Here is a 26,802-nt window from a genome sequence, read left to right as displayed (position 1 = left end):
CCTTATTGACTTTTTTTCTTTTGCAGTGGAAGTTCGTTCGAGGGGCAATGGCAGAACGGCAAACGCCACGGGCTGGGCGTGGAGACGCGCGGCCGGTGGCTGTACCGCGGCGAGTGGACGCAGGGCTACAAGGGCCGCTACGGCGTGCGACAGAGCACCACCAGCAACGCCAAGTACGAGGGCACGTGGGCCAATGGGCTGCAGGACGGCTACGGCTCAGAGACTTACGCTGACGGCGGTTAGTATTATTACAATAGATATTACTTACATGCAAAAAATCTGATAACAAGTGACATTACGCAAAAAACGGCAAAAAAATCACGTTTGTTGTATGAGAGCCCCACTTACATATTTATTTTATTTTGATTTTAGTATTTGTTGTTATAGCGGCAACAAAAATACATCATCTGTGAAAATTTCAACTGTCTCGCTATCACGGTTCATGAGTTACAAGCTGGTGACAGACGGACGGACACCGGAGACTTAGTAATAGGGTCCCGTTTTTACCCTTTGGGTACGCAACCCTAAAAATCGTACGATAAACTGAGCATGATGTATACAAATCATGCATGCATGACGCAAAAATGTAATGACGTTCTGCACTTACAAACTGAATTTTCTTCTCTGGGTGGCTTACATTTTCTGAGACCGTATAGGCACGCAAGCATTACCGATGATCAACCTTACTTTAAACGGTATAACGTCAATCTTTCTTAGCAATAGCAGGGCAATTTCAGCTTTCCTAAAAACATTATCTAAGTACTTATTTCGAAAGATTACCTTATAACTTTTAATATGTTGTTGGGCATAGTATTGGGACTCCAAAACTGCCGGAAGACAGGGGCGCAGGCCATCTACGCCAGCGTAATGACGCCATCAAAATGGTTCCCCGCCTTGTTGCAAATACTGCATTTTGTACTATGGGAATGCTGTAGGAACGTGATTTCTATTATTTTTTATTTAACAAACAAACGGCGGTCTGAAAAGTTAGCTTCATTATAAAAAAATTGGCTGAAGCCAAGTTTTTAACTTTACTAACTTTGTTGTAGACTGAGGTCATGTGAAATTCTTATAAATTCCTAACTGGAAACTTTTTACGGTTTAATATCGTAACGCCGGACATTTCCAGCGACTAAGAAAACAAATTCGGCTGTCGAATGGAATTTACCTAACGTAATGTACCTACCTGAAAAACAGACAAAGACTAAAGGTTGGAGCACACCATATAGCTGCAGCAACTCATCTGCTCGTCGTCAACTAGTCGTCAACCAAAGATACATAACCCTCAGAGAAGAAAAAAAATGTGACATATCGATACAATATGTTTGTCACCTATTTAATAAGTGTCATATCGTAAGCTATCCATCCACCCCACCCACAGAATGTAGCTAAAATCGCATACAAATACAGAGTCAGTTGAAAGTTGAAATATCTGTACATACCTATAACTGCAGCCACTGTATACCTAATACGAAAGTGAAAATCTAACTCACTGAAACCACTGTAATTTAAGTGGAATTCGGTTGACGACTGCAACAGTATTAGTGATGCAACATATGAATTTTCTAATTGCGGCAGTAATGCGGCAACGTCGTCACCAATGCATTTTTTGAAGTGAAAACTTCTTTAGCGGCGCTGTGCACTTTTTGTGATGGGGAAAAAATGTTAAACTCGCGACAGCGTAAGACGTAAGACGGACACGTGACCTGATCGAAAAACTGTTACAATGTCATTGAGTTTTCACTTCTGCCGGCACTCCCGGAGTCAACTCGTTGTTTTTTTAAGTAAATTATCACTGACATTGCCCTTGCCGACGCTGTAACAGTAACGTTGCAACAGTAATGCCGGTCCAGTTGCTATCAGAATCTGACTTTTTACAAGCTTTTATTTAGTTTCACCTGACCGTTGTCTGTCTGTAATCAAATCTTGCAAGTTAAATTTGATCCACTTCCCGGTTTCCGATTGAGCTGAAATTTTGCATGCATGTATGAATCGGATAACAATGCAATATTATGGTACCATCGAGCTGATCTGATGATGGAGACAGGAGGTGGCCATAAGAACTCTGTGATGAAACAGCGCAACCTAATTGTGTTAGGGGTTTTTAGAATTGTCTCGATGAGTATTAGTTGTCTGTCGTAAGAAAAGTACAGTCAGCGATAAAAGCTAGTACCAAAAATGAAATTTTTGCCAAAAACTTATTGTATTAACAAGCTTTTATTAGGTCGACCTGTATGTAACTAACTATGTAATGGAATCTAAGGTAACTAATTTAACCATCTTCCAAGGATCATAGCGTCTTGAAAGTTGGCAGCTGTATGTAGTTCTGATGACAATACAATAATATGGTACTGTCGAACTGATCTGATGATGGGGACAGGAGGTGGCCATAGGAACTCTCGACCTGTATGTAACTAACTGTAATGGAATCTAAGGTAACTAATTTAACCATGTTCCAAGGATCGTAGCGTCATGAAAATTGGCAGCTGTATGTAGTTCTGATCACAATACAATAATATGGTACTGTCGAACTGATCTGATGATGGAGACAGGAGGTGGCCATAGGAACTCTGTGATGAAACAACGCAACCTAATTGTGTTAGGGGTTTTTAGAATTGTCTCGATGAGTATTAGTTGTCTGTCGTAAGAAAAGTACAGTCAGCGACAAAAGCTTGTACCAAAAATGAAATTTTTGCCAAAAACTTATATAAGTACAGATCATGTTGGTTAATATAGTCATATTATGATACATAGAGTCTGTATCTTTAGGTATTTAATAGAATGTAAATAAACCACAATTAGGTATTTTATTGGGCAAGAAAATTCTACAAAATATGCAAAAGTTTTATTACAATACTTACCTATATTACTAACTCAACGTAACAACGAAAAGCTGCTTCAAACATGTTATTTAATAGGAATATAATGGGATGATTTGCTTAAAAATCAATAGTATTTTTTAGTTATTACTTCGCCCTAGTAAAGAACCTTAAACGAGATCGAATATTTAGCCATTTGAGGGTAGATGAAAACATTATACGATTAAATGAAATAGGTTAAATCCAGAACGTTGAGGAACAGATCCAGGCAGTGTTCTATTTGGCTGATGGTTGACTGATAAATGTTTCAAGTACCCGAAAATGTAAAAACACATTGTTAACATTTATTAAACTAACTACCTACCTATAGATACAAATATAGGTCGTCTATTTCATTTTATTCGGTTAACGGCAGATCTCTGCTCAGACAGACAAAATAAAATAGAATCGTCCTAGTTCATTCCAGCAGTAAAGCTAACATGCTGTTGCTGCATGTATCGATGAACTAATTTTGTCAGATCTCAGCATCTCATCCGCCGACATGTGCGCTCGCGACACTCCGGCTCGGCCGACTCTTGCCGCGGAATCCTCGTATTGAGAAATATCGCCATTCTATTATTTTCTTGGCATATCGTGCCATTCGTGCCAACTCAATGTGTCTGGAAACTAATTAGGATTAATTCATCCTTGAAATAACTAAAAGATATTTCATGAGAGCTCCTACACCATCAGACGTCACGCAATTTTTACAAAGTGACTCATAATTAGGTTAAGGTATAGGAAAGTCATTCATAAATTCACAAACAACCTACGTATTTATGACATCTTTCTCGCACATTAGTCACCATAATGCTTCATACGTAGCTCATCCGGCCAGAATGTTGCCCTAGCACGAAATGGTCCATTCATATCCCGCCGCACGTAAAAGAGGGGCCATTCACGAGGTTACTGTTACGTACTCGTATATACCTACTCTCCTCCATCCTCCATTATGCCAATAACCTCTATAAAAGTGCGCAGATGTGAGCAAGCTTTCAAAGCGATAATGCAAGTCTATATATTTAAAAGTTGTGAGTTACACCCTCATGAATCTCATGATAATCGTGATCAATTTAATTGTGAAATGAAAGCTCTATGAAAAGGTTGTTAAACGATGGAAATAATAAACATGTACCTATTTCGTATCTCATGGTCAACGATTCCCCAAAAAGCAATGAACACGCTAGTTGTAAAATAATAAAATACCCAGAAATAATTTAACTCTACTGCATCGTTGTTATGGTTTTGCGGTTTTTGGCAATCGAAAATTAGACGATGACCGCGGCTGCCGAGCCGACGTCATCTCCTTAGTCCCCATTATAGAATACTTACCCTAACAGATGTGCGAGTTTTTCATCACTTTTCTTGCCTATTTTGTGCCAAATTATGTGCAATCGGTTCATGTAAATAAGTAATTAGGTACATGTTTGCGACCTATGTCTACAAAAGTGGCGGTGTCCACTCTAATGTTTATCAATCGTCAGTATCTATATTTAGGTCTGTTACAGTGCCCTTTCGGCGTAATAATTCAACCCAAATGGTGAAATGGCTAGTTGGCAACTGTAGAGCCATACTAGTATGACAAATATAAACTTTAATATACATATTATGTACTTAAGTAGTGCATATTCATCATGTAAATGTAGATATGTATATCCTCTTGTGACGACAGGCGAGTTAAAACTAACCGTAACAACGGGAACGCCCGCGTAGGCGAACTAACCCGGCGATAGTAAAATAGAGCATGACTATAACAGCTAAAAAGCTTTTTGGTTTAATAAGTGGTAGGTAGGAGAGAAGTCGGTGCGGCGTCGGCCGGCCGCGCCGCTGCAGCCGCCGCCGCCCCGGTTCGCGGCCCTCGTGTTATATATAGCCAGCCACGCTTGACGCCGCCTGCGCCTTACAATGTCGACCACTCGTTTAGACCAGCGCGTACAATAAAAATTACGATAAAGACCTTCATAAATCACAATCATAATTGGTATTACCTAATCACAAAACAAGCCGAATGACAGGATATAGAGCACGCAAACATAATGTAACTAAATAAATACAGAAGCACAATGTTGCATTCCGCAGTCCATTACATCAAAAGTCAATTGTACATATTTACTTTTAATTTAAATATAGACTTCCATAAAAAACACTGTTCAGTACATTGGTAGCATTGACAGCCAGTGTGCTCAATACTCTCCATTACATGAAGTGCGATTAAAATTAGTGGATTTGTGCTAAATCAAATTAATTAACAAGCCAAATTATGTTCAATCTGAAGTTGTTTGCTAGTGGTCAAGGACAGCTATTATCACTAAAAGCTATTATCAGTAATATCCTCGACGAGCCTGTCCCGCGAGGCTAGGGGCTTGTTAACAGGCGACGTTATCTACGTCTGATAAATTAAAAGCTAATTGATAAATGATAATATTATACCTGCCAAATGTAAATAATTTCATTCTCTAATGTAGGCTGAGTGCTTTCAAGTAAGAGCTTTCTTAATAATTACGTAAATAACCCATTAACGGTTGTATACCTACCTACTGGCTTGAACACAACTGTTACTGAGCTCAAATCGATATGCTATGCTGTTGCAACTCTACTTAACGGAATCAGAAAAATGAGGTGTTCCAAAATAGTGAACTTATCCACTAATGGGTTGATTGATGATTATCAATCTCATCTAGCGTCCACGCATACACAAGTTCATAGTGGAATCGGCGAACAATGTCCTCTACTCACATTTCATTTTTGCGTCTACACCACACAATTGAATTGCCAATTTTATCAGATTGTGCGTAAAATGGTCCCGTCTGGACACCCACTTATACTTTTCAATTGTTTACCCCCTGTCAAATAGCGGTCGATGGACAATGTGGCCCTTTATCTATTATTTGATTTGTAATCTATTGTTCATAATCCGTTGGACCTACAAGGTAGTTCTAACGACTTTTTACTACCGTGTTTTGCGGTAACCCTAAGAATTGCTTTGTTTTCTAAAGAACGATGTTAAGTGAAATGGACAATAATAAAGACCAAACACTATAGACAGTGAGTGGTTTTGATATTCGACTGAATTATTCGGACGCACAGACCAACCCCTAGGCGGTTTTCTGTGTTCGGACGTGATCGGCACGCACGACTTTTCCGAGCAGTAATTAATCTTTTGGCTGCCAGACTAAGACTCGAAACACCGCGCTTCTAACGCCACGGGAAAAAACCAAAAGATAAGTAACAAGCAAAACGTTGGGATGCCAATTGACAACCAACAATGTGGTACCTTTTGGTTAAATTGAAAACGTCACATATATATATATATATGTGACTGTATATATATATATATATATATATATATATATATATATATCGATGTTATCATTATTCTTACGCAATCAATGATTCCTCTAAGATGTCTACTAGCATTTTCACATTACCCGATCCGATATCGGATGTCAGATGGAAGTAGAATGTAAGACATGTGTTTTTCTGTATTTACTTATACAATATTACTGAAAAATAGATAACGCAAAAAAGGTGGACTTGATGCCATATAGCACTCTCCTGCAGCTGTTTTTCTTATAGGCGCCTTCTGACATCCGATATCGGAAAGGCGCTTCCGATAATGTCAGCCATGTCGGAGCCCCCCGTCAGGTGTCGGACCGATAATATTTGTTTGTATGCGTATGTGAAGGCATAATGTTTGTTGTAGAGGGCGTGACCACTAAAGACGGCGCCCCCGCGGCCTGACTGACTACGCGGATGTAGGATCCTACATCCGATATCGGATCGAATAATGTGAAAAAGGTTCTAAGTATGTCTGAATTGCCGCGGATGTATTTTAACCCCCGATGCAAAAGAAGAGGGGTGTTGTGTTATATGTTTGACGTAAATGTTTGCTCTCCAACGGATGCACCGATTTCGATGCAGTTTTTTTACGCAATACACATTGGACAAAGAAATTGGATAGGTGGAATACCACCCTAAGCGAGTTTCCTTGCGGTGGTTCTTATTAGCTATTGGGGGGTAACTGAGAAAGTTAAAAAATAAAGTTTTTAAACTATATCGTGTAATATCAAATGAAAGAGCTCATTTTGAGAATTTCAAATATATTATTTTTATAATTTTAAATTCATTTCAAAAATAGCCAAAAAATGACTAATCCCCCCCCCCCCCTTTATTTCCGAAACTACGGGGTTTAAAATTTTGAAAAAAATACATAAAATAGTTCTTTACCTATAGATGACAGGAAAACCTATTAGAAATGTGCAGTCAAACGCGAGTCGGACTTAATGTACGGAACCCTTGGAACGCGAGTCTGACTCGCACTAGGCCGGTTTTTTTTTTAAATTTAATAGTTGTTATCCAATCGAGGGGTGAGCAGTCAAACCCGATAAGTTTTTTATTCAAACAAGAACTCCACGTACGTCACATTGACTGCTCACCCCTCTGAATGTAGGCACCTACTTTATTATAATTCGTGTTACTATACCGCCCGATGGAATTTAATTATTTTATATGAAAACCAAAGTTAACGGAATTAAACGGTTTCTGTTCTATACGCATACGTACACGTGTACGGTCTTTTCTGTGTGGTATAGGTAATTGGGTTTTAGTTTTCTTATAGCGTATTCTTCTGCGTGGATGTCTTTTTTTTTTAATTAGTTATCAAAGGCACATATACATAATCAATTTTAAAGTTACTCGCCAAACTACTTAGAATGCAGTTTGTTGGCGAGACAGCGCTCATTTTATACAATTTTATGCACCTACTTAAGTTGCTATCATTCTAAAGCTTACCCTAAATTTAACATTAAAGTTATTCTTAGAAACTAAATAGATATAATAGTGTGTAGTATAATAGTTATTACAGTGCAATCATATTCTTCAAATAGTTAGTTATTTTATTTATGAATTGGCAACATATACCTAAACAGTAACGTAAACGTTCACAGGTAAGATAACATATATACCTATGTTATACCTTACGACCCTTACGTTTACCTACCTAACGTTTCTGCTAAACGCTTCCATGAAAATGAGACCTTATGAATATGTGATGGTCCAGGGGCAGTTCATACAAAGGACAACGACGGTTACTCTCTCAAACTCAGAATATCGTACGCATGCGCATGCTCGTGAAGTTGACCACCCCATATCGTTTGCCCGCAAATGGCATAGCTATATCGTTTGTTCATCGTTAGTTCACGTTTGTTCAGTAGGTAAAATCGTAAGGACCCGATTCTAACATCATTTTTTTTAAAAAACAAAAGGGGGTGGCTGTCTTCACGCTAGCCACCCCAAACCACTTTTTGTAATTTTTTTTGGTCTAGATAGCAAGATATTCGTTAGTTCACGTTTGTTCAGGCATTAAAATCGTTAGGACCCGATTCCTTCATTTTTTTTTATTTTTTCAAAGTGGGGTGGCTGTCTTCACGCTAGCCACCCCACCCCGAAATCAGCCAAACTAACCATGTGAAGTCATCGAGCGACGTTAGTTCACGTTTGTTCAGGCATTAAAATCGTTAGGATCTCATTAGATTTGCCATAAAAAAATAAAATCGAAAAATTCATATATATGGGACAGCGGAGCCAAGTAATGTGGTCTAGCAAGCAATCGACGCGGATACTAACGATTCTTTAGCTTGAATAAACTTATATGGACGATATTTAAGCGATAAATTATAGTGCCTTGCGGGCGTTCAAAACATAATAAGAGATATCCGTCGTTTTATATTTTTTTATACTATGGGGGTGGCTGTCTTCACGCTAGCCACCCCAAATCACTTTTTGTAATTTTTTTTGGTCTAGATAGCAAGACATTCGTTAGTTCACGTTTGTTCAGGCATTTAAATCGTTAGGACCCGATTCCTTCATTTTTTTTAATTTTTTCAAAGTGGGGTGGCTGTCTTCACGCTAGCCACCCCACCCCGAAATCAGCCAAACTAACCATGTGAAGTCATCGAGCGACGTTAGTTCACGTTTGTTCAGGCATTAAAATCGTTAGGATCTCATTAGATTTGCCATAAAAAAATAAAATCGAAAAAATCATATATATGGGCCAGCCGAGGCAAGTAATGTGCCTAAGTCGACGGCTGAAAAAAATACTCAGAATCGGGTCCTTACGATCCCACTTGCAGGACAACGTCAGCAGACTATACTGATTCAAGATAGATAGGTCATTTGCGGGCGTTAGAAACAGATTTGCTGGAAAAAATTAAAACTTGAAAATCTGAATAACTCAACTTACGCTCCTAAGTCGACGGCTGAAAAAAATAGTCAGAATCGGGTCCTTACGATGCCACTTGCAGGACAACGTCAGTAGACCAACCTGATTCAAGATAGATAGGTCATTTGCGGGCGTTCAAAACAGATTTGCCGGAAAAAATTAAAACATGAAAATATGAATAACTCAACTTACGCTCCTAAGTCGACGGCTGAAAAAAATACTCAGAATCGGGTCCTTACGATGCCACTTGCAGGACAATCTCAGCAGACCATACTGATTCAAGATAGATAGGTCATTTGCGGGCGTTCGAAACAGATTTGCTGTAAAAAATTAAAACTTGAAAATCTGAATAACTCAACTTACGCTCCTAAGTCGACGGCTGAAAAAAATACTCAGAATCGGGTCCTTACGATGCCACTTGCAGGAAAACGTCAGTAAGCCAACCTGATTCAAGATAGATAGGTCATTTGTGGGCAATCAAAACAGATTTACCGGAAAAAAATAAAACTTGAAATTCTGAATTACTCAAATTATGCTCCTAGGACGACGGCTGAAAAAAATACTTAGAATCGGGTCCTTACGATGCCACTTGCAGAACAATGTCAGAAGACCATACTGATTCCAGACAGATAGGTCATTTTCGGGCGTTCGAAACAGATTGGCCGGAAAAAAGTAAAATTTGAAAATCTGAATAACTCAACTTACGCTCCTAAGTCGACGGCTGAAAAAAATAGTCAGAATCGGGTCCTTACGATGCCACTTGCAGGACAACGTCAGTAGACCAACCTGATTCAAGATAGATAGGTCATTTGCGGGCGTTCAGAACAGATTTGCCGGAAAAAATTAAAACATGAAAATCTGAATAACTCAACTTACGCTCCTAAGTCGACGGCTGAAAAAAATAGACAGAATCGGGTCCTTACGATGCCACTTGCAGGACAATCTCAGCAGACCATACTGATTCAAGATAGATAGGTCATTTGCGGGCGTTCGAAACAGATTTGCTGGAAAAAATTAAAACTTGAAAATCTGAATAACTCAACTTACGCTCCTAAGTCGACGGCTGAAAAAAATACTCAGAATCGGGTCCATACGATGCCACTTGCAGGACAATCTCAACAGACCATACTGATTCAAGATAGATAGGTCATTTGCGGGCGTTCAGAACAGATTTGCCGGAAAAAATTAAAACATGAAAATCTGAATAACTCAACTTACGCTCCTAAGTCGACGGCTGAAAAAAATAGTCAGAATCGGGTCCTTACGATGCCACTTGCAGGACAACGTCAGTAGACCAACCTGATTCAAGATAGATAGGTCATTTGCGGGCGATCAAAACAGATTTACCGGAAAAAATAAAACTTGAAATTCTGAATTACTCAAATTATGCTCCTAGGTCGACGGCTGAAAAAAATACTTATAATCGGGTCCTTACGTTGCCACTTGCAGGACAATGTCAGCAGACCATACTGATTCAAGACAGATAGGTCATTTGCGGGCGATCAAAACAGATTTAACGGAAAAAAAATAAAACTTGTAAATCTGGATTACTCAACTGACGCTCCTAAGTCGAACGCTGAAAAAAATACTCAGAATCGGGTCCTTACGATGCCACTTGCAGGACAACGTCAGCAGACTATACTGATTCAAGATAGATAGGTCATTTGCGGGCGATCAAAACAGATTTAACGGAAAAAAATAAAACTTGAAAATCTGGATTACTCAACTTACGCTCCTAAGTCGACGGCTGAAAAAAATAGTCAGAATCGGGTCCTTACGATGCCACTTGCAGGACAATCTCAGCAGACCATACTGATTCAAGATAGATAAGTCATTTGCGGGCGTTCGAAACAGATTTGCTGGAAAAAATTAAAACTTGAAAATCTGAATAACTCAACTTACGCTCCTAAGTCGACGGCTGAAAAAAATAGTCAGAATCGGGTCCTTACGATGCCACGTGCAGGACAATCTCAGCAGACCATACTGATTCAAGATAGATAGGTCATTTGCGGGCGTTCGAAACAGATTTGCTGGAAAAAATTAAAACTTGAAAATCTGAATAACTCAACTTACGCTCCTAAGTCGACGGCTGAAAAAAATAGTCAGAATCGGGTCCTTACGATGCCACTTGCAGGACAACGTCAGTAGACCAACCTGATTCAAGATAGATAGGTCATTTGCGGGCGATCAAAACAGATTTACCGGAAAAAATAAAACTTGAAATTCTGAATTACTCAAATTATGCTCCTAGGTCGACGGCTGAAAAAAATACTTATAATCGGGTCCTTACGTTGCCACTTGCAGGACAATGTCAGCAGACCATACTGATTCAAGACAGATAGGTCATTTGCGGGCGATCAAAACAGATTTAGCGGAAAAAAAATAAAACTTGTAAATCTGGATTACTCAACTGACGCTCCTAAGTCGAACGCTGAAAAAAATACTCAGAATCGGGTCCTTACGATGCCACTTGCAGGACAACGTCAGCAGTCTATACTGATTCAAGATAGATAGGTCATTTGCGGGCGATCAAAACAGATTTAACGGAAAAAAATAAAACTTGAAAATCTGGATTACTCAACTTACGCTCCTAAGTCGACGGCTGAAAAAAATAGTCAGAATCGGGTCCTTACGATGCCACTTGCAGGACAATCTCAGCAGACCATACTGATTCAAGATAGATAAGTCATTTGCGGGCGTTCGAAACAGATTTGCTGGAAAAAATAAAAACTTGAAAATCTGAATAACTCAACTTACGCTCCTAAGTCGACGGCTGAAAAAAATAGTCAGAATCGGGTCCTTACGATGCCACGTGCAGGACAATCTCAGCAGACCATACTGATTCAAGATAGATAGGTCATTTGCGGGCGTTCGAAACAGATTTGCTGGAAAAAATTAAAACTTGAAAATCTGAATAACTCAACTTACGCTCCTAAGTCGACGGCTGAAAAAAATAGTCAGAATCGGGTCCTTACGATGCCACTTGCAGGACAACGTCAGTAGACCAACCTGATTCAAGATAGATAGGTCATTTGCGGGCGTTCAAAACAGATTTGCCGGAAAAAAATAAAACATGAAAATCTGAATAACTCAACTTACGCTCCTAAGTCGACGGCTGAAAAAAATAGTCAGAATCGGGTCCTTACGATGCCACTTGCAGGACAATCTCAGCAGACCATACTGATTCAAGATAGATAGGTTATTTGCGGGCGTTCGAAACAGATTTGCTGGAAAAAATTAAAACTTGAAAATCTGAATAACTCAACTTACGCTCCTAAGTCGACGGCTGAAAAAAATACTCAGAATCGGGTCCTTACGATGCCACTTGCAGGACAATCTCAGCAGACCATACTGATTCAAGATAGATAGGTCATTTGCGGGCGTTCGAAACAGATTTGCTGGAAAAAATTAAAACTTGAAAATCTGAATAACTCAACTTACGCTCCTAAGTCGACGGCTGAAAAAAATAGTCAGAATCGGGTCCTTACGATGCCACTTGCAGGACAATCTCAGCAGACCATACTGATTCAAGATAGATAGGTCATTTGCGGGCGTTCGAAACAGATTTGCTGGAAAAAATTAAAACTTGAAAATCTGAATAACTCAACTTACGCTCCTAAGTCGTCGGCTGAAAAAAATTGTCAGAATCGGGTCCTTACGATGCCACTTACAGGACAACGTCAGTAGACCAACCTGATTCAAGATCGATAGGTCATTTGCGGGCGTTCAAAACAGATTTGCCGGAAAAAATTAAAACATGAAAATCTGAATAACTCAACTTACGCTCCTAAGTCGACGGCTGAAAAAAATAGTCAGAATCGGGTCCTTACGATGCCACTTGCAGGACAATCTCAGCAGACCATACTGATTCAAGATAGATAGGTCATTTGCGGGCGTTAGAAACAGATTTGCTGGAAAAAATTAAAACTTGAAAATCTGAATAACTCAACTTACGCTCCTAAGTCGTCGGCTGAAAAAAATAGTCAGAATCGGGTCCTTACGATGCCACTTGCAGGACAACGTCAGTAGACCAACCTGATTCAAGATAGATAGGTCATTTGCGGGCGTTCAAAACAGATTTGCCGGAAAAAATTAAAACATGAAAATCTGAATAACTCAACTTACGCTCCTAAGTCGACGGCTGAAAAAAATAGTCAGAATCGGGTCCTTACGATGCCACTTGCAGGACAATCTCAGCAGACCATACTGATTCAAGATAGATAGGTCATTTGCGGGCGTTCGAAACAGATTTGCTGGAAAAAATTAAAACTTGAAAATCTGAATAACTCAACTTACGCTCCTAAGTCGACGGCTGAAAAAAATACTCAGAATCGGGTCCTTACGATGCCACTTGCAGGACAATGTCAGCAGACTATACTGATTCAAGATAGATAGGTCATTTGCGGGCGTTAGAAACAGATTTGCTGGAAAAAATTAAAACTTGAAAATCTGAATAACTCAACTTACGCTCCTAAGTCGACGGCTGAAAAAAATAGTCAGAATCGGGTCCTTACGATGCCACTTGCAGGACAACGTCAGTAAACCAACCTGATTCAAGATAGATAGGTCATTTGCGGGCGTTCAAAACAGATTTGCCGGAAAAAATTAAAACATGAAAATCTGAATAACTCAACTTACGCTCCTAAGTCGACGGCTGAAAAAAATAGTCAGAATCGGGTCCTTACGATGCCACTTGCAGGACAACGTCAGTAGACCAACCTGATTCAAGATAGATAGGTCATTTGCGGGCGTTCAAAACAGATTTGCCGGAAAAAATTAAAACATGAAAATCTGAATAACTCAACTTACGCTCCTAAGTCGACGGCTGAAAAAAATAGTCAGAATCGGGTCCTTACGATGCCACTTGCAGGACAACGTCAGTAGACCAACCTGATTCAAGATAGATAGGTCATTTGCGGGCGTTCAAAACAGATTTGCCGGAAAAAATTAAAACATGAAAATCTGAATAACTCAACTTACGCTCCTAAGTCGACGGCTGAAAAAAATAGTCAGAATCGGGTCCTTACGATGCCACTTGCAGGACAATCTCAGCAGACCATACTGATTCAAGATAGATAGGTCATCTGCGGGCGTTCGAAACAGATTTGCTGGAAAAAATTATAACTTGAAAATCTGAATAACTCAACTTACGCTCCTAAGTCGACGGCTGAAAAAAATACTCAGAATCGGGTCCTTACGATGCCACTTGCAGGACAACGTCAGCAGACTATACTGATTCAAGATAGATAGGTCATTTGCGGGCGTTAGAAACAGATTTGCTGGAAAAAATTAAAACTTGAAAATCTGAATAACTCAACTTACGCTCCTAAGTCGACGGCTGAAAAAAATAGTCAGAATCGGGTCCTTACGATGCCACTTGCAGGACAACTTCAGTAGACCAACCTGATTCAAGATAGATAGGTCATTTGCGGGCGTTCAAAACAGATTTGCCGGAAAAAATTAAAACATGAAAATCTGAATAACTCAACTTATGCTCCTAAGTCGACGGCTGAAAAAAATAGTCAGAATCGGGTCCTTACGATGCCACTTGCAGGACAACGTCAGTAGACCAACCTGATTCAAGATAGATAGGTCATTTGCGGGCGTTCAAAACAGATTTGCCGGAAAAAATTAAAACATGAAAATCTGAATAACTCAACTTACGCTCCTAAGTCGACGGCTGAAAAAAATAGTCAGAATCGGGTCCTTACGATGCCACTTGCAGGACAAAGTCAGTAGACCAACCTGATTCAAGATAGATAGGTCATTTGCGGGCGTTCAAAACAGATTTGCCGGAAAAAATTAAAACATGAAAATCTGAATAACTCAACTTACGCTCCTAAGTCGACGGCTGAAAAAAATAGTCAGAATCGGGTCCTTACGATGCCACTTGCAGGACAATCTCAGCAGACCATACTGATTCAAGATAGATAGGTCATCTGCGGGCGTTCGAAACAGATTTGCTGGAAAAAATTATAACTTGAAAATCTGAATAACTCAACTTACGCTCCTAAGTCGACGGCTGAAAAAAATACTCAGAATCGGGTCCTTACGATGCCACTTGCAGGACAACGTCAGCAGACTATACTGATTCAAGATAGATAGGTCATTTGCGGGCTTTAGAAACAGATTTGCTGGAAAAAATTAAAACTTGAAAATCTGAATAACTCAACTTACGCTCCTAAGTCGACGGCTGAAAAAAATAGTCAGAATCGGGTCCTTACGATGCCACTTGCAGGACAACTTCAGTAGACCAACCTGATTCAAGATAGATAGGTCATTTGCGGGCGTTCAAAACAGATTTGCCGGAAAAAATTAAAACATGAAAATCTGAATAACTCAACTTACGCTCCTAAGTCGACGGCTGAAAAAAATAGTCAGAATCGGGTCCTTACGATGCCACTTGCAGGACAATCTCAGCAGACCATACTGATTCAAGATAGATAGGTCATTTGCGGGCGTTCGAAACAGATTTGCTGGAAAAAATTAAAACTTGAAAATCTGAATAACTCAACTTACGCTCCTAAGTCGACGGCTGAAAAAAATAGTCAGAATCGGGTCCTTACGATGCCACTTGCAGGACAACGTCAGTAGACCAACCTGATTCAAGATAGATAGGTCATTTGCGGGCGTTCAAAACAGATTTGCCGGAAAAAATTAAAACATGAAAATCTGAATAACTCAACTTACGCTCCTAAGTCGACGGCTGAAAAAAATAGTCAGAATCGGGTCCTTACGATGCCACTTGCAGGACGACGTCAGTAGACCAACCTGATTCAAGATAGATAGGTCATTTGCGGGCGTTCAAAACAGATTTGCCGGAAAAAATTAAAACATGAAAATCTGAATAACTCAACTTACGCTCCTAAGTCGACGGCTGAAAAAAATAGTCAGAATCGGGTCCTTACGATGCCACTTGCAGGACAACGTCAGTAGACCAACCTGATTCAAGATAGATAGGTCATTTGCGGGCGTTCAAAACAGATTTGCCGGAAAAAATTAAAACATGAAAATCTGAATAACTCAACTTACGCTCCTTAGTCGACGGCTGAAAAATACTCAGAATCGGGTCCTTACGATGCCACTTGCAGGACAACGTCAGTAGACCAACCTGATTCAAGATAGATAGGTCATTTGCGGGCGTTCAAAACAGATTTGCCGGAAAAAATTAAAACATGAAAATCTGAATAACTCAACTTACGCTCCTAAGTCGACGGCTGAAAAAAATAGTCAGAATCGGGTCCTTACGATGCCACTTGCAGGACAATCTCAGCAGACCATACTGATTCAAGATAGATAGGTCATCTGCGGGCGTTCGAAACAGATTTGCTGGAAAAAATTATAACTTGAAAATCTGAATAACTCAACTTACGCTCCTAAGTCGACGGCTGAAAAAAATACTCAGAATCGGGTCCTTACGATGCCACTTGCAGGACAACGTCAGCAGACTATACTGATTCAAGATAGATAGGTCATTTGCGGGCGTTAGAAACAGATTTGCTGGAAAAAATTAAAACTTGAAAATCTGAATAACTCAACTTACGCTCCTAAGTCGACGGCTGAAAAAAATAGTCAGAATCGGGTCCTTACGATGCCACTTGCAGGACAACTTCAGTAGACCAACCTGATTCAAGATAGATAGGTCATTTGCGGGCGTTCAAAACAGATTTGCCGGAAAAAATTAAAACATGAAAATCTGAATAACTCAACTTACGCTCCTAAGTCGACGGCTGAAAAAAATAGTCAGAATCGGGTCCTTACGATGCCACTTGCAGGACAATCTCAGCAGACCATACTGATTCAAGATAGATAGGTCATTTGCGGGCGTTCGAAACAGATTTGCTGGAAAAAATTAAAACTTGAAAATCTGAATAACTCAACTTACGCTCCTAAGTCGACGGCTGAAAAAAATAGTCAGAATCGGGTCCTTACGATGCCACTTGCAGGACAACGTCAGTAGACCAACCTGATTCAAGATAGATAGGTCATTTGCGGGCGTTCAAAACAGATTTGCCGGAAAAAATTAAAACATGAAAATCTGAATAACTCAACTTACGCTCCTAAGTCGACGGCTGAAAAAAATAGTCAGAATCGGGTCCTTACGATGCCACTTGCAGGACAACGTCAGTAGACCAACCTGATTCAAGATAGATAGGTCATTTGCGGGCGTTCAAAACAGATTTGCCGGAAAAAATTAAAACATGAAAATCTGAATAACTCAACTTACGCTCCTAAGTCGACGGCTGAAAAAAATAGTCAGAATCGGGTCCTTACGATGCCACTTGCAGGACAACGTCAGTAGACCAACCTGATTCAAGATAGATAGGTCATTTGCGGGCGTTCAAAACAGATTTGCCGGAAAAAATTAAAACATGAAAATCTGAATAACTCAACTTACGCTCCTTAGTCGACGGCTGAAAAATACTCAGAATCGGGTCCTTACGATGCCACTTGCAGGACAATCTCAGCAGACCATACTGATTCAAGATAGATAGGTCATTTGCGGGTGTTCGAAACAGATTTGCTAAAAAAACTTAAAACTTGAAAATCTGAATAACTCAACTTACGCTCCTAAGTCGACGGCTGAAAAAAATATTCAGAATCGGGTCCTTACGATGCCACTTGCAGGACAACGTCAGTAGACCAACCTAATTCAAGATAGATAGGTCATTTGCGGGCGATCAAAACAGATTTACCGGAAAGAAATAAAACTTGAAATTCTGAATTACTCAAATTATGCTCCTAGGTCGCCGGCTGAAAAAAATACTTAGAATCGGGTCCTTACGATGCTACTTGCAGGACAATGCCAGCAGACTATACTGATTCAAGACAGATAGGTCATTTGCGGGCGTTCGAAACAGATTTGCCGGAAAAAATTAAAACATGAAAATCTGAATAACTCAACTTACGCTCCTTAGTCGACGGCTGAAAAATACTCAGAATCGGATCCTTACGATGCCACTTGCAGGATAATCTCAGCAGACCATACTGATTCAAGATAGATAGGTCATATGCGGGCGTTCGAAACAGATTTACCAGAAAACAATAAAACTTGAAAATCAAAATTACTCAACTTACGCTCCTAAGTCGACGGCTGAAAAAAATATTCAGAATCGGGTCCTTACGATGCCACTTGCAGGACAACGTCAGTAGACCAACCTGATTCAAGATAGATAGGTCATTTGCGGGCGATCAAAACAGATTTACCGGAAAGAAATAAAACTTGAAATTCTGAATTACTCAAATTATGCTCCTAGGTCGACGGCTGAAAAAAATACTTAGAATCGGGTCCTTACGATGCCACTTGCAGGACAATGTCAGCAGACTATACTGATTCAAGACAGATAGGTCATTTGCGGGCGTTCGAAACAGATTTGCCGGAAAAAATTAAAACATGAAAATCTGAATAACTCAATTTACGCTCCTTAGTCGACGGCTGAAAAATACTCAGAATCGGGTCCTTACGATGCCACTTGTAGGATAATCTCAGCAGACCATACTGATTCAAGATAGATAGGTCATTTGCGGGCGTTCGAAACAGATTTACCAGAAAACAATAAAACTTGAAAATCAAAATTACTCAACTTACGCTCCTAAGTCGACGGCTGAAAAAAATATTCAGAATCGGGTCCTTACGATGCCACTTGCAGGACAACGTCAGTAGAACAACCTGATTCAAGATAGATAGGTCATTTGCGGGTAGAGATGGGTAGGGGTGAGTAAATACTGAGTATTTACTCGGTATTTACTCAAAGCACCCGATAAATACCCGTATTTACTCATTTAGGTGGGTAAAAACGATTGCTTATAAAATGTTCAAAAAGGGAGATTTAAGAAAAAAATTGGCTTTTATTCAAGAGTGCTAACGTGTATTAACAATATCTATAAAATAAAAAGCATATAGGAAGCTTAATTTAGGAAAAAAAGGTTATTATTAGTGAGAGGCAAATTGTGATAATGCATAGTTAACAATTTTGTTTTAAATAAGAAGGTATTTACTTTAAAAATAAGGTACTTAAATTCTATCGATGTTCTAGATAACTGCATGTCGCGCAAAAGTGCGTGTTTACGCGGCACTTACGACCTTTTATTAAGGGTTTTTTAAAGAAAACTCGTAAATGGCTCAACCGATGATGTTCAAAATATTGTTTTTTGTACTCTATTGTACGGCTAGTATCCCGATATGTTTTCAGATTTTTTCTGAACTTTGGTTCTAAAGTTATAGAGAGATAAACATTATTTTGGTCTTTCGAAACGGTTTTTTTCCAAAAATATTCAATTTATCCAATAATGTTCTTAGAAACCTTCCAGTTATTATTAAAGACCCATTTAATGATGTGCAACACGATGGTGGTTTCTGAAAAAAAAATTTGTGACAATTAGTTACATACGTATGGAGTGCCCCTCTTAAAAATCCATTCCTTACAATTTTGAGTACTTAATCCAGTAGCGGCTTACAAAATACACCTATATTTCAAATTTATATGCCCCTTTCAGCACTCTAAATAGTTTATACCCACCAATTTGGGTATAAACGAGTAAATACGGGTATATTGAGTAAATACTGAGTATTTACTCGGTTTTTACCCGTGAGTATTTACTCACTACCCATCTCTATTTGCGGGCGATCAAAACAGATTTACCGGAAAAGAATAAAACTTGAAATTCTGAATTACTCAAATTATGCTCCTAGGTCGACGGCTGAAAAAAATACTTAGAATCGGGTACTTACGATGCCACTTGCAGGACAATGTCAGCAGACCATACTGATTCAAGACAGATAGGTCATTTGCGGGCGTTCGAAACAGATTTGCCGGAAAAAAGTAAAACTTGAAAATCTGAATAACTCAACTTACGATCCTAGGTCGACGGCTGAAAAAAATATTCACAATCGGGTCCTTACGATGCTACTTGCAGGACAATGTCAGCAGACCATACTGATTCAAGACAGATAGGTCATTTGCGGGCGTTCGAAAAAGATTTGCCGGAAAAAAGTAAAACTTGAAAATCTGAATAACTCAACTTACGATCCTAAGTCGACGTCTGAAAAAAATATTCACAATCGGGTCCTTACGATGCTACTTGCAAGACAACGTCAGCAGACTATACTGATTCAGGACAGATAGGTCATTTGCGGGCGTTCGAAACAGATTTACCAGAAAAAAATAAAACTTGAAAATCTGAATTACTCAAATTACGCTACTACGTCGACGGCTGAAAAAAATACACAGAATCGGGTCGTTACGATGCCACTTGCAGGACAACGTCAGCAGACTATACTGATTCAAGATAGATAGGTCATTTGCGGGCGTTCGAAACAGATTTTCCGGAAAAAATTAAAACTTGAAAACCTGAATAACTCAACTTACGCTCCTAAGTCGACGGCTGAAAAAAATACTCAGAATCGGGTCCTTACGATGCCACTTGCAGGACAAACTCAGCAGACCATACTAATTCAAGATAGATAGGTCATTTGCGGGCGTTGGAAACAGATTTGCCGGAAAAAATTAAAACTTGAAAATCTGAATAACTCAACTTACGCTCCTAAGTCGACGGCTGAAAAAAATACTCAGAATCGGGTCCTTACGATGCCACTTGCAGAACAATCTCAGCAGACCATACTGATTCAAGAAAGATAGGTCATTTGCGGGCGTTCTAAACAGATTTGCCGGAAAAAATTAAAACATTAAAATCTGAATAACTCAACTTACGATCCTAGGTCGACGGCTGAAAAAAATATTCACAATCGGGTCCTTACGATGCTACTTGCAGGACAATGTCAGCAGACCATACTGATTCAAGACAGATAGGTCATTTGCGGGCGTTCGAAAAAGATTTGCCGGAAAAAAGTAAAACTTGAAAATCTGAATAACTCAACTTACGATCCTAAGTCGACGTCTGAAAAAAATATTCACAATCGGGTCCTTACGATGCTACTTGCAAGACAACGTCAGCAGACTATACTGATTCAGGACAGATAGGTCATTTGCGGGCGTTCGAAACAGATTTACCAGAAAAAAATAAAACTTGAAAATCTGAATTACTCAAATTACGCTACTACGTCGACGGCTGAAAAAAATACACAGAATCGGGTCGTTACGATGCCACTTGCAGGACAACGTCAGCAGACTATACTGATTCAAGATAGAGAGGTCATTTGCGGGCGTTCAAAACAGATTTGCCGGAAAAAATTAAAACATGAAAATCTGAATAACTCAACTTACGCTCCTAAGTCGACGGCTGACAAAAATACTTAGAATCGGGTCCTTACGATGCCCTTTGCAGGACGACGTCAACAGACCATATTGATTCAACATAGATAGGTCATTTGCGGGCGTTCGAAACAGATTTTCCGGAAAAAATTAAAACTTGAAAACCTGAATAACTCAACTTACGCTCCTAAGTCGACGGCTGAAAAAAATACTCAGAATCGGGTCCTTACGATGCCACTTGCAGGACAAACTCAGCAGACCATACTAATTCAAGATAGATAGGTCATTTGCGGGCGTTGGAAACAGATTTGCCGGAAAAAATTAAAACTTGAAAATCTGAATAACTCAACTTACGCTCCTAAGTCGACGGCTGAAAAAAATACTCAGAATCGGGTCCTTACGATGCCACTTGCAGAACAATCTCAGCAGACCATACTGATTCAAGAAAGATAGGTCATTTGCGGGCGTTCTAAACAGATTTGCCGGAAAAAATTAAAACATGAAAATCTGAATAACTCAACTTACGATCCTAGGTCGACGGCTGAAAAAAATATTCACAATCGGGTCCTTACGATGCTACTTGCAGGACAATGTCAGCAGACCATACTGATTCAAGACAGATAGGTCATTTGCGGGCGTTCGAAAAAGATTTGCCGGAAAAAAGTAAAACTTGAAAATCTGAATAACTCAACTTACGATCCTAAGTCGACGTCTGAAAAAAATATTCACAATCGGGTCCTTACGATGCTACTTGCAAGACAACGTCAGCAGACTATACTGATTCAGGACAGATAGGTCATTTGCGGGCGTTCGAAACAGATTTACCAGAAAAAAATAAAACTTGAAAATCTGAATTACTCAAATTACGCTACTAAGTCGACGGCTGAAAAAAATACACAGAATCGGGTCGTTACGGTGCCACTTGCAGGACAACGTCAGCAGACTATACTGATTCAAGATAGGTAGGTCATTTGCGGGCGTTCAAAACAGATTTGCCGGAAAAAATTAAAACATGAAAACCTGAATAACTCAACTTACGCTCCTAAGTCGACGGCTGAAAAAAATACTCAGAATCGGGTCCTTACGATGCCACTTGCAGGACAAACTCAGCAGACCATACTGATTCAAGATAGATAGGTCATTTGCGGGCGTTGGAAACAGATTTGCCGGAAAAAATTAAAACTTGAAAATCTGAATAACTCAACTTACGCTCCTAAGTCGACGGCTGAAAAAAATACTCAGAATCGGGTCCTTACGATGCCACTTGCAGAACAATCTCAGCAGACCATACTGATTCAAGAAAGATAGGTCATTTGCGGGCGTTCTAAACAGATTTGCCGGAAAAAATTAAAACATGAAAATCTGAATAACTCAACTTACGCTCCTAAGTCGACGGCTGAAAAAAAATACTCAGAATCGGGTCCTTACGATGCCACTTGCAGGACAATCTCAGCAGACCATACTGATTCAAGGTAGATAGGTCATTTGCGGGCGTTCGAAACAGATTTTCTGGAAAAAATTAAAACTTGATAATCTGAATAACTCAACTTACGCTCCTAAGTCGACGGCTGAAAAAATTAGTCAGAATCGGGTCCTTACGATGCCACTTGCAGAACAATGTCAGCAGACCATACTGATTCAAGAAAGTTAGGTCATTTGCGGGCGTTCTAAACAGATTTGCTGGAAAAAATTCAAACTTGAAAATCTGAATAACTCAACTTACGCTCCTAAGTCGACGGCTGAAAAAAATAGTCAGAATCGGGTCCATACGATGCCCTTTGCAGGACGATGTCAGCTGACCATGCTGATTCAAGATAGATAGGTCATTTGCGGGTGATCAAAATAGATTTATCGGAAAAAAATAAAACTTGAAATTCTGAATTACTCAAATTATGCTTCTAAGTGGCAGGCTGAAAAAAATACTCAGAATCGGGTCCTTACGATGCCACTTGCAGGACAACGTCAACAGACTATACCCGATTTAAGATAGATAGGTCATTTGCGGGCGTGCATCCAGGCTGTATATGTGTGCGTAATAACGTGTATGTGTGCTCTTTTAGGGATGTGAAAAGTCGATTTTTTAATCATGTTATATATGTTGAAGCTTCAATATCTTCGTTAAACATAAACATAATTGAAATGCTAATGGATAATGAATATATTATTATATTAGTATATAATAAAATAAGTTGATTATTCCGGAACACATATTTTAGTAGGTATTTATGTATATTCATTAAATATCTGGGGCTTCTGGGGGCCTACCGCGAACCACGTTCGACGTGTTGCCTCCTTGTCAAACTTACATACCAATTTACAAGTGCGGCAGAGAGGCAACACATCGAACGTGGTTCGTGGTAAGCCCTTTGAACTTTCCCTTCGTTTCCTGCTGGGGTGTGACGATAAAATTGTCATCTGATAACCACAATAAATAATAAAAGCGTTTTGGTTCATTTTAGGTATCGTTAAACATTAAAAAAAACACAAATTTAAAATTGCAAGAAATGTCGATAGTTTATCGATATGACTTTATCGACATGGCTATAGCAAGGTGGTGTAACATTGTTAATCGTACACTACACAAAAGTGGTTACAGTGACAGCTCGCTTAGACGTAATCTTTAAGTATATTATGTCTATGAAAATTACCGTATTGGGGTATCCAGTCGGGACTGACGAAATCAGTCGATTTGTTCAGGAAAATAATTGGTCAATCTCATTTAGCGTCCGCACGCACACAAATTAAATTACCAATTTGCATTTTACTATGAAAATTGGCATTTTTGTGTCCGCACCTGCTGATGTGATGGGGGAATTGAATTGGTCCATCCGCACGGCCCTGTGCGATCAGAGAATTTCATCAGATTGCCGAAAAATTGTCTAATCTGGATACAACTTATGCGTGGCAGAGGGGGTAGACTATGTTCAGTCTGGAGGATGTTTTGCGTGCACGATCACAGATTAAGATAATGACTTGGAATTTTCACAACCCTAAATGGCTGAAAGGAATAGTGCCATACATTAGAAAGGGACTAGGGCTTCCAAATACCGGGCTTCTTTCAATACCGGTATTAATACCGAAACTGTCTTCATCAATACCGGGATCCCGGGATCCCGGTATTGTCTATAAATGGCTTAAAAAAATTGAGTTTTTTTTAAAGGCTCACTTTTACACCAGATATGTATGTCCTTAGCTTAGGATATTAAACAATAATCGCCATCTGCAATAATTATGTGAACCCTTCCAGGTTGGCAATCATTTTATCCGCCTTGTTGACTTCACAAGTCACATTTTTAGTTCAATCTAATAATCGGCCAATAAATATTCTTTGGCACCAAAAATTCGTATGCCATTACAATTAATTTCTTTCTACTTTTTGATAAAATTTTAAGAACTAATTATATTAAGGGGCTACCCGACATTTTTCTAAAATAAAACACTTTTTTCGTATCTAGTTTGCAGTGAGGAATCTTACAATTACATGTACGAAATCTAAATATTTGGGTTGCTCTTTGACGTCTCGAGAAACGTGTCCAGGGTTTTCATTTTAAACTAATTAACACAAAGGTTATGGCCAGAAAACCAGTTTTTAGCCTAAAATTGTTCAACTTTGATGCCAAATATCTCGAAGGCAATGAACTTTGAAGTAAATATAGGATACTAAACTGCAAAACTTAATTCAAGACCAAAAAAAGTAAGACAATGTTGCCACTGCAATAATTTGTTTGTAAAATAGTAAATTCCTTTTGATAAATAATCACGCTAAGATAATTTATTTATTAGTAATTTTACTTCTGCGATTTAAAAAGGTACTTTTATATACTTATTTTTGCATAAATACAAGACGCGCTAGTAAAAAGTGGCAACATTTTCTTACTTTTTTTGGTCTTGAATTACGTTTTGCAGTATATATTGCTTCAAGATGTTGTTGTTAATATAATAAGCTACAAAAAACATTAGAAAACTAAGGGATTCAGATCGAAGGTCATTCGCGTGGGGTAGCCCCTTAATATATCCTGAACATCAGAATTCATCACCAAATATTTATCTAACGTATATGCACAGATCTTGTTTCAATTAAATGATCTTCTTTAATGAAATTGGCAAGTTATCTTCTTGATACAGCCGAATTTGACCATTTTAATAGATTTTAAACGTTATAATAGGCACATTTTCCTTGTTTTTGAAAATACCGGGATCCCGGTATTTCATAAAAAAATACCGGTATTGAAAAATCTGTTTAAACAGACGGGATCCCGGTATTTCGGGATCCCGGGATCCCGGTATTGGAAGCCCTAAAAGGGACAGAATGATTCGTCCGGTAGTGAACCTGCCTATGAAGCCGATGGTCCCGGGTTCGAAACCTGGTAAGGGCATTTATTTGTATGATTGATGATACAGATATTTGTTCCTGAGTCATGGTTGTATTCTATGTATTTAAGTATTTATACATTATATATATCGTTGTCTGAGTACTCACAACACAAGCTTTCTTGAGCTTACCGTGGGGCTTAGTCAATTTTAATTTTTTCCGGTAAATCTGTTTTGATCGCCCGCAAATGACCTATCTATCTTGAATCAGTATAGTCTGCTGACGTTGTCCTGCAAGTGGCATCGTAAGGACCCGATTCTGAGTATTTTTTTCAGCCTGCGACTTAGGAGCGTAAGTTGAGTTATTCATATTTTCAAGTTTTATTGTCCTGCAAGTAGCATCGTAAGGACCCGATTCTGAGTATTTTTTTCAGCCTGCGACTTAGGAGCGTAAGTTGAGTTATTCATATTTTCAAGTTTTATTTTTTTTCCGTTAAATCTGTTTTGATCGCCTGCAAATGACCTATCTATCTTGAATCAGCATGGTCAGCTGACATTGTCCTGCAAGGGGCATCGTTAGGACCTGATTCTGACTAATTTTCAGCCGTCGACTTAGGAGCGTAAGTTGAGTTATTCAGGTTTTCAAGTTTTAATTTTTTCCGGCAATTCTGTTTCGAACGCCCGCAAATGACCTATCTATCTTGAATCAGTATAGTCTGCTGACGGTGTCCTGCAAGTGGCATCGTAAGGACCCGATTCTGAGTTTTTTTTTCAGCCGTCGACCTAGGAGCTTAATTTGAATAATTCAGAGTTTCTAGTTTTATTTTTTTCCGGTAAATCTGTTTTGATCGCCCGCAAATGACCTATCTTTCTTGAATCAGTATGGTCTGCTGAGATTGTTTTGCAAGTGGCATCGTAAGGACCCGATTCTGAGTATTTTTTTCAGCCGTCGACTTAGGAGCGTAAGTTGAGTTATTCAGATTTTCAAGTTTTAATTTTTTCCGGCAAATCTGTTTCGAACGCCCGCAAATGACCTATCTATCTTGAATCAGTATGGTCTGCTGAGATTGCCCTGCAAGTGGCATCGTAAGGACCCGATTCTGAGTATTTTTTTCAGCGTTCGACTTAGGAGCTTAAGTTGAGTAATGCAGATTTTCAAGTTTTATTTTTTTCCGTTAAATCTGTTTTGATCGCCCGCAAA

General features: G+C 39.2%; 1 protein-coding gene across 1 annotated transcript in view; it reads left to right on the top strand.

Annotated features, from left to right (window-relative positions):
- The window catches only part of LOC134790341 (junctophilin-1-like), a 97,707-nt gene that overhangs the window by 17,426 nt on the left and 53,479 nt on the right, over nt 1-26,802 (top strand). Inside the window, exon 2 of the mRNA XM_063761108.1 lies at nt 27-238. Coding sequence (XP_063617178.1) covers nt 27-238 — 212 coding nt within the window. The remainder of the gene's footprint in view (nt 1-26; nt 239-26,802) is intronic.

Source organism: Cydia splendana, chromosome 5 (genome assembly GCF_910591565.1).
Source record: "Cydia splendana chromosome 5, ilCydSple1.2, whole genome shotgun sequence".
Taxonomy (NCBI): Eukaryota; Metazoa; Arthropoda; class Insecta; order Lepidoptera; family Tortricidae; genus Cydia; species Cydia splendana.
The sequence above is the reverse complement of the archived record's forward strand: the minus strand, read 5'-3'. Positions and strand labels throughout refer to the sequence as shown.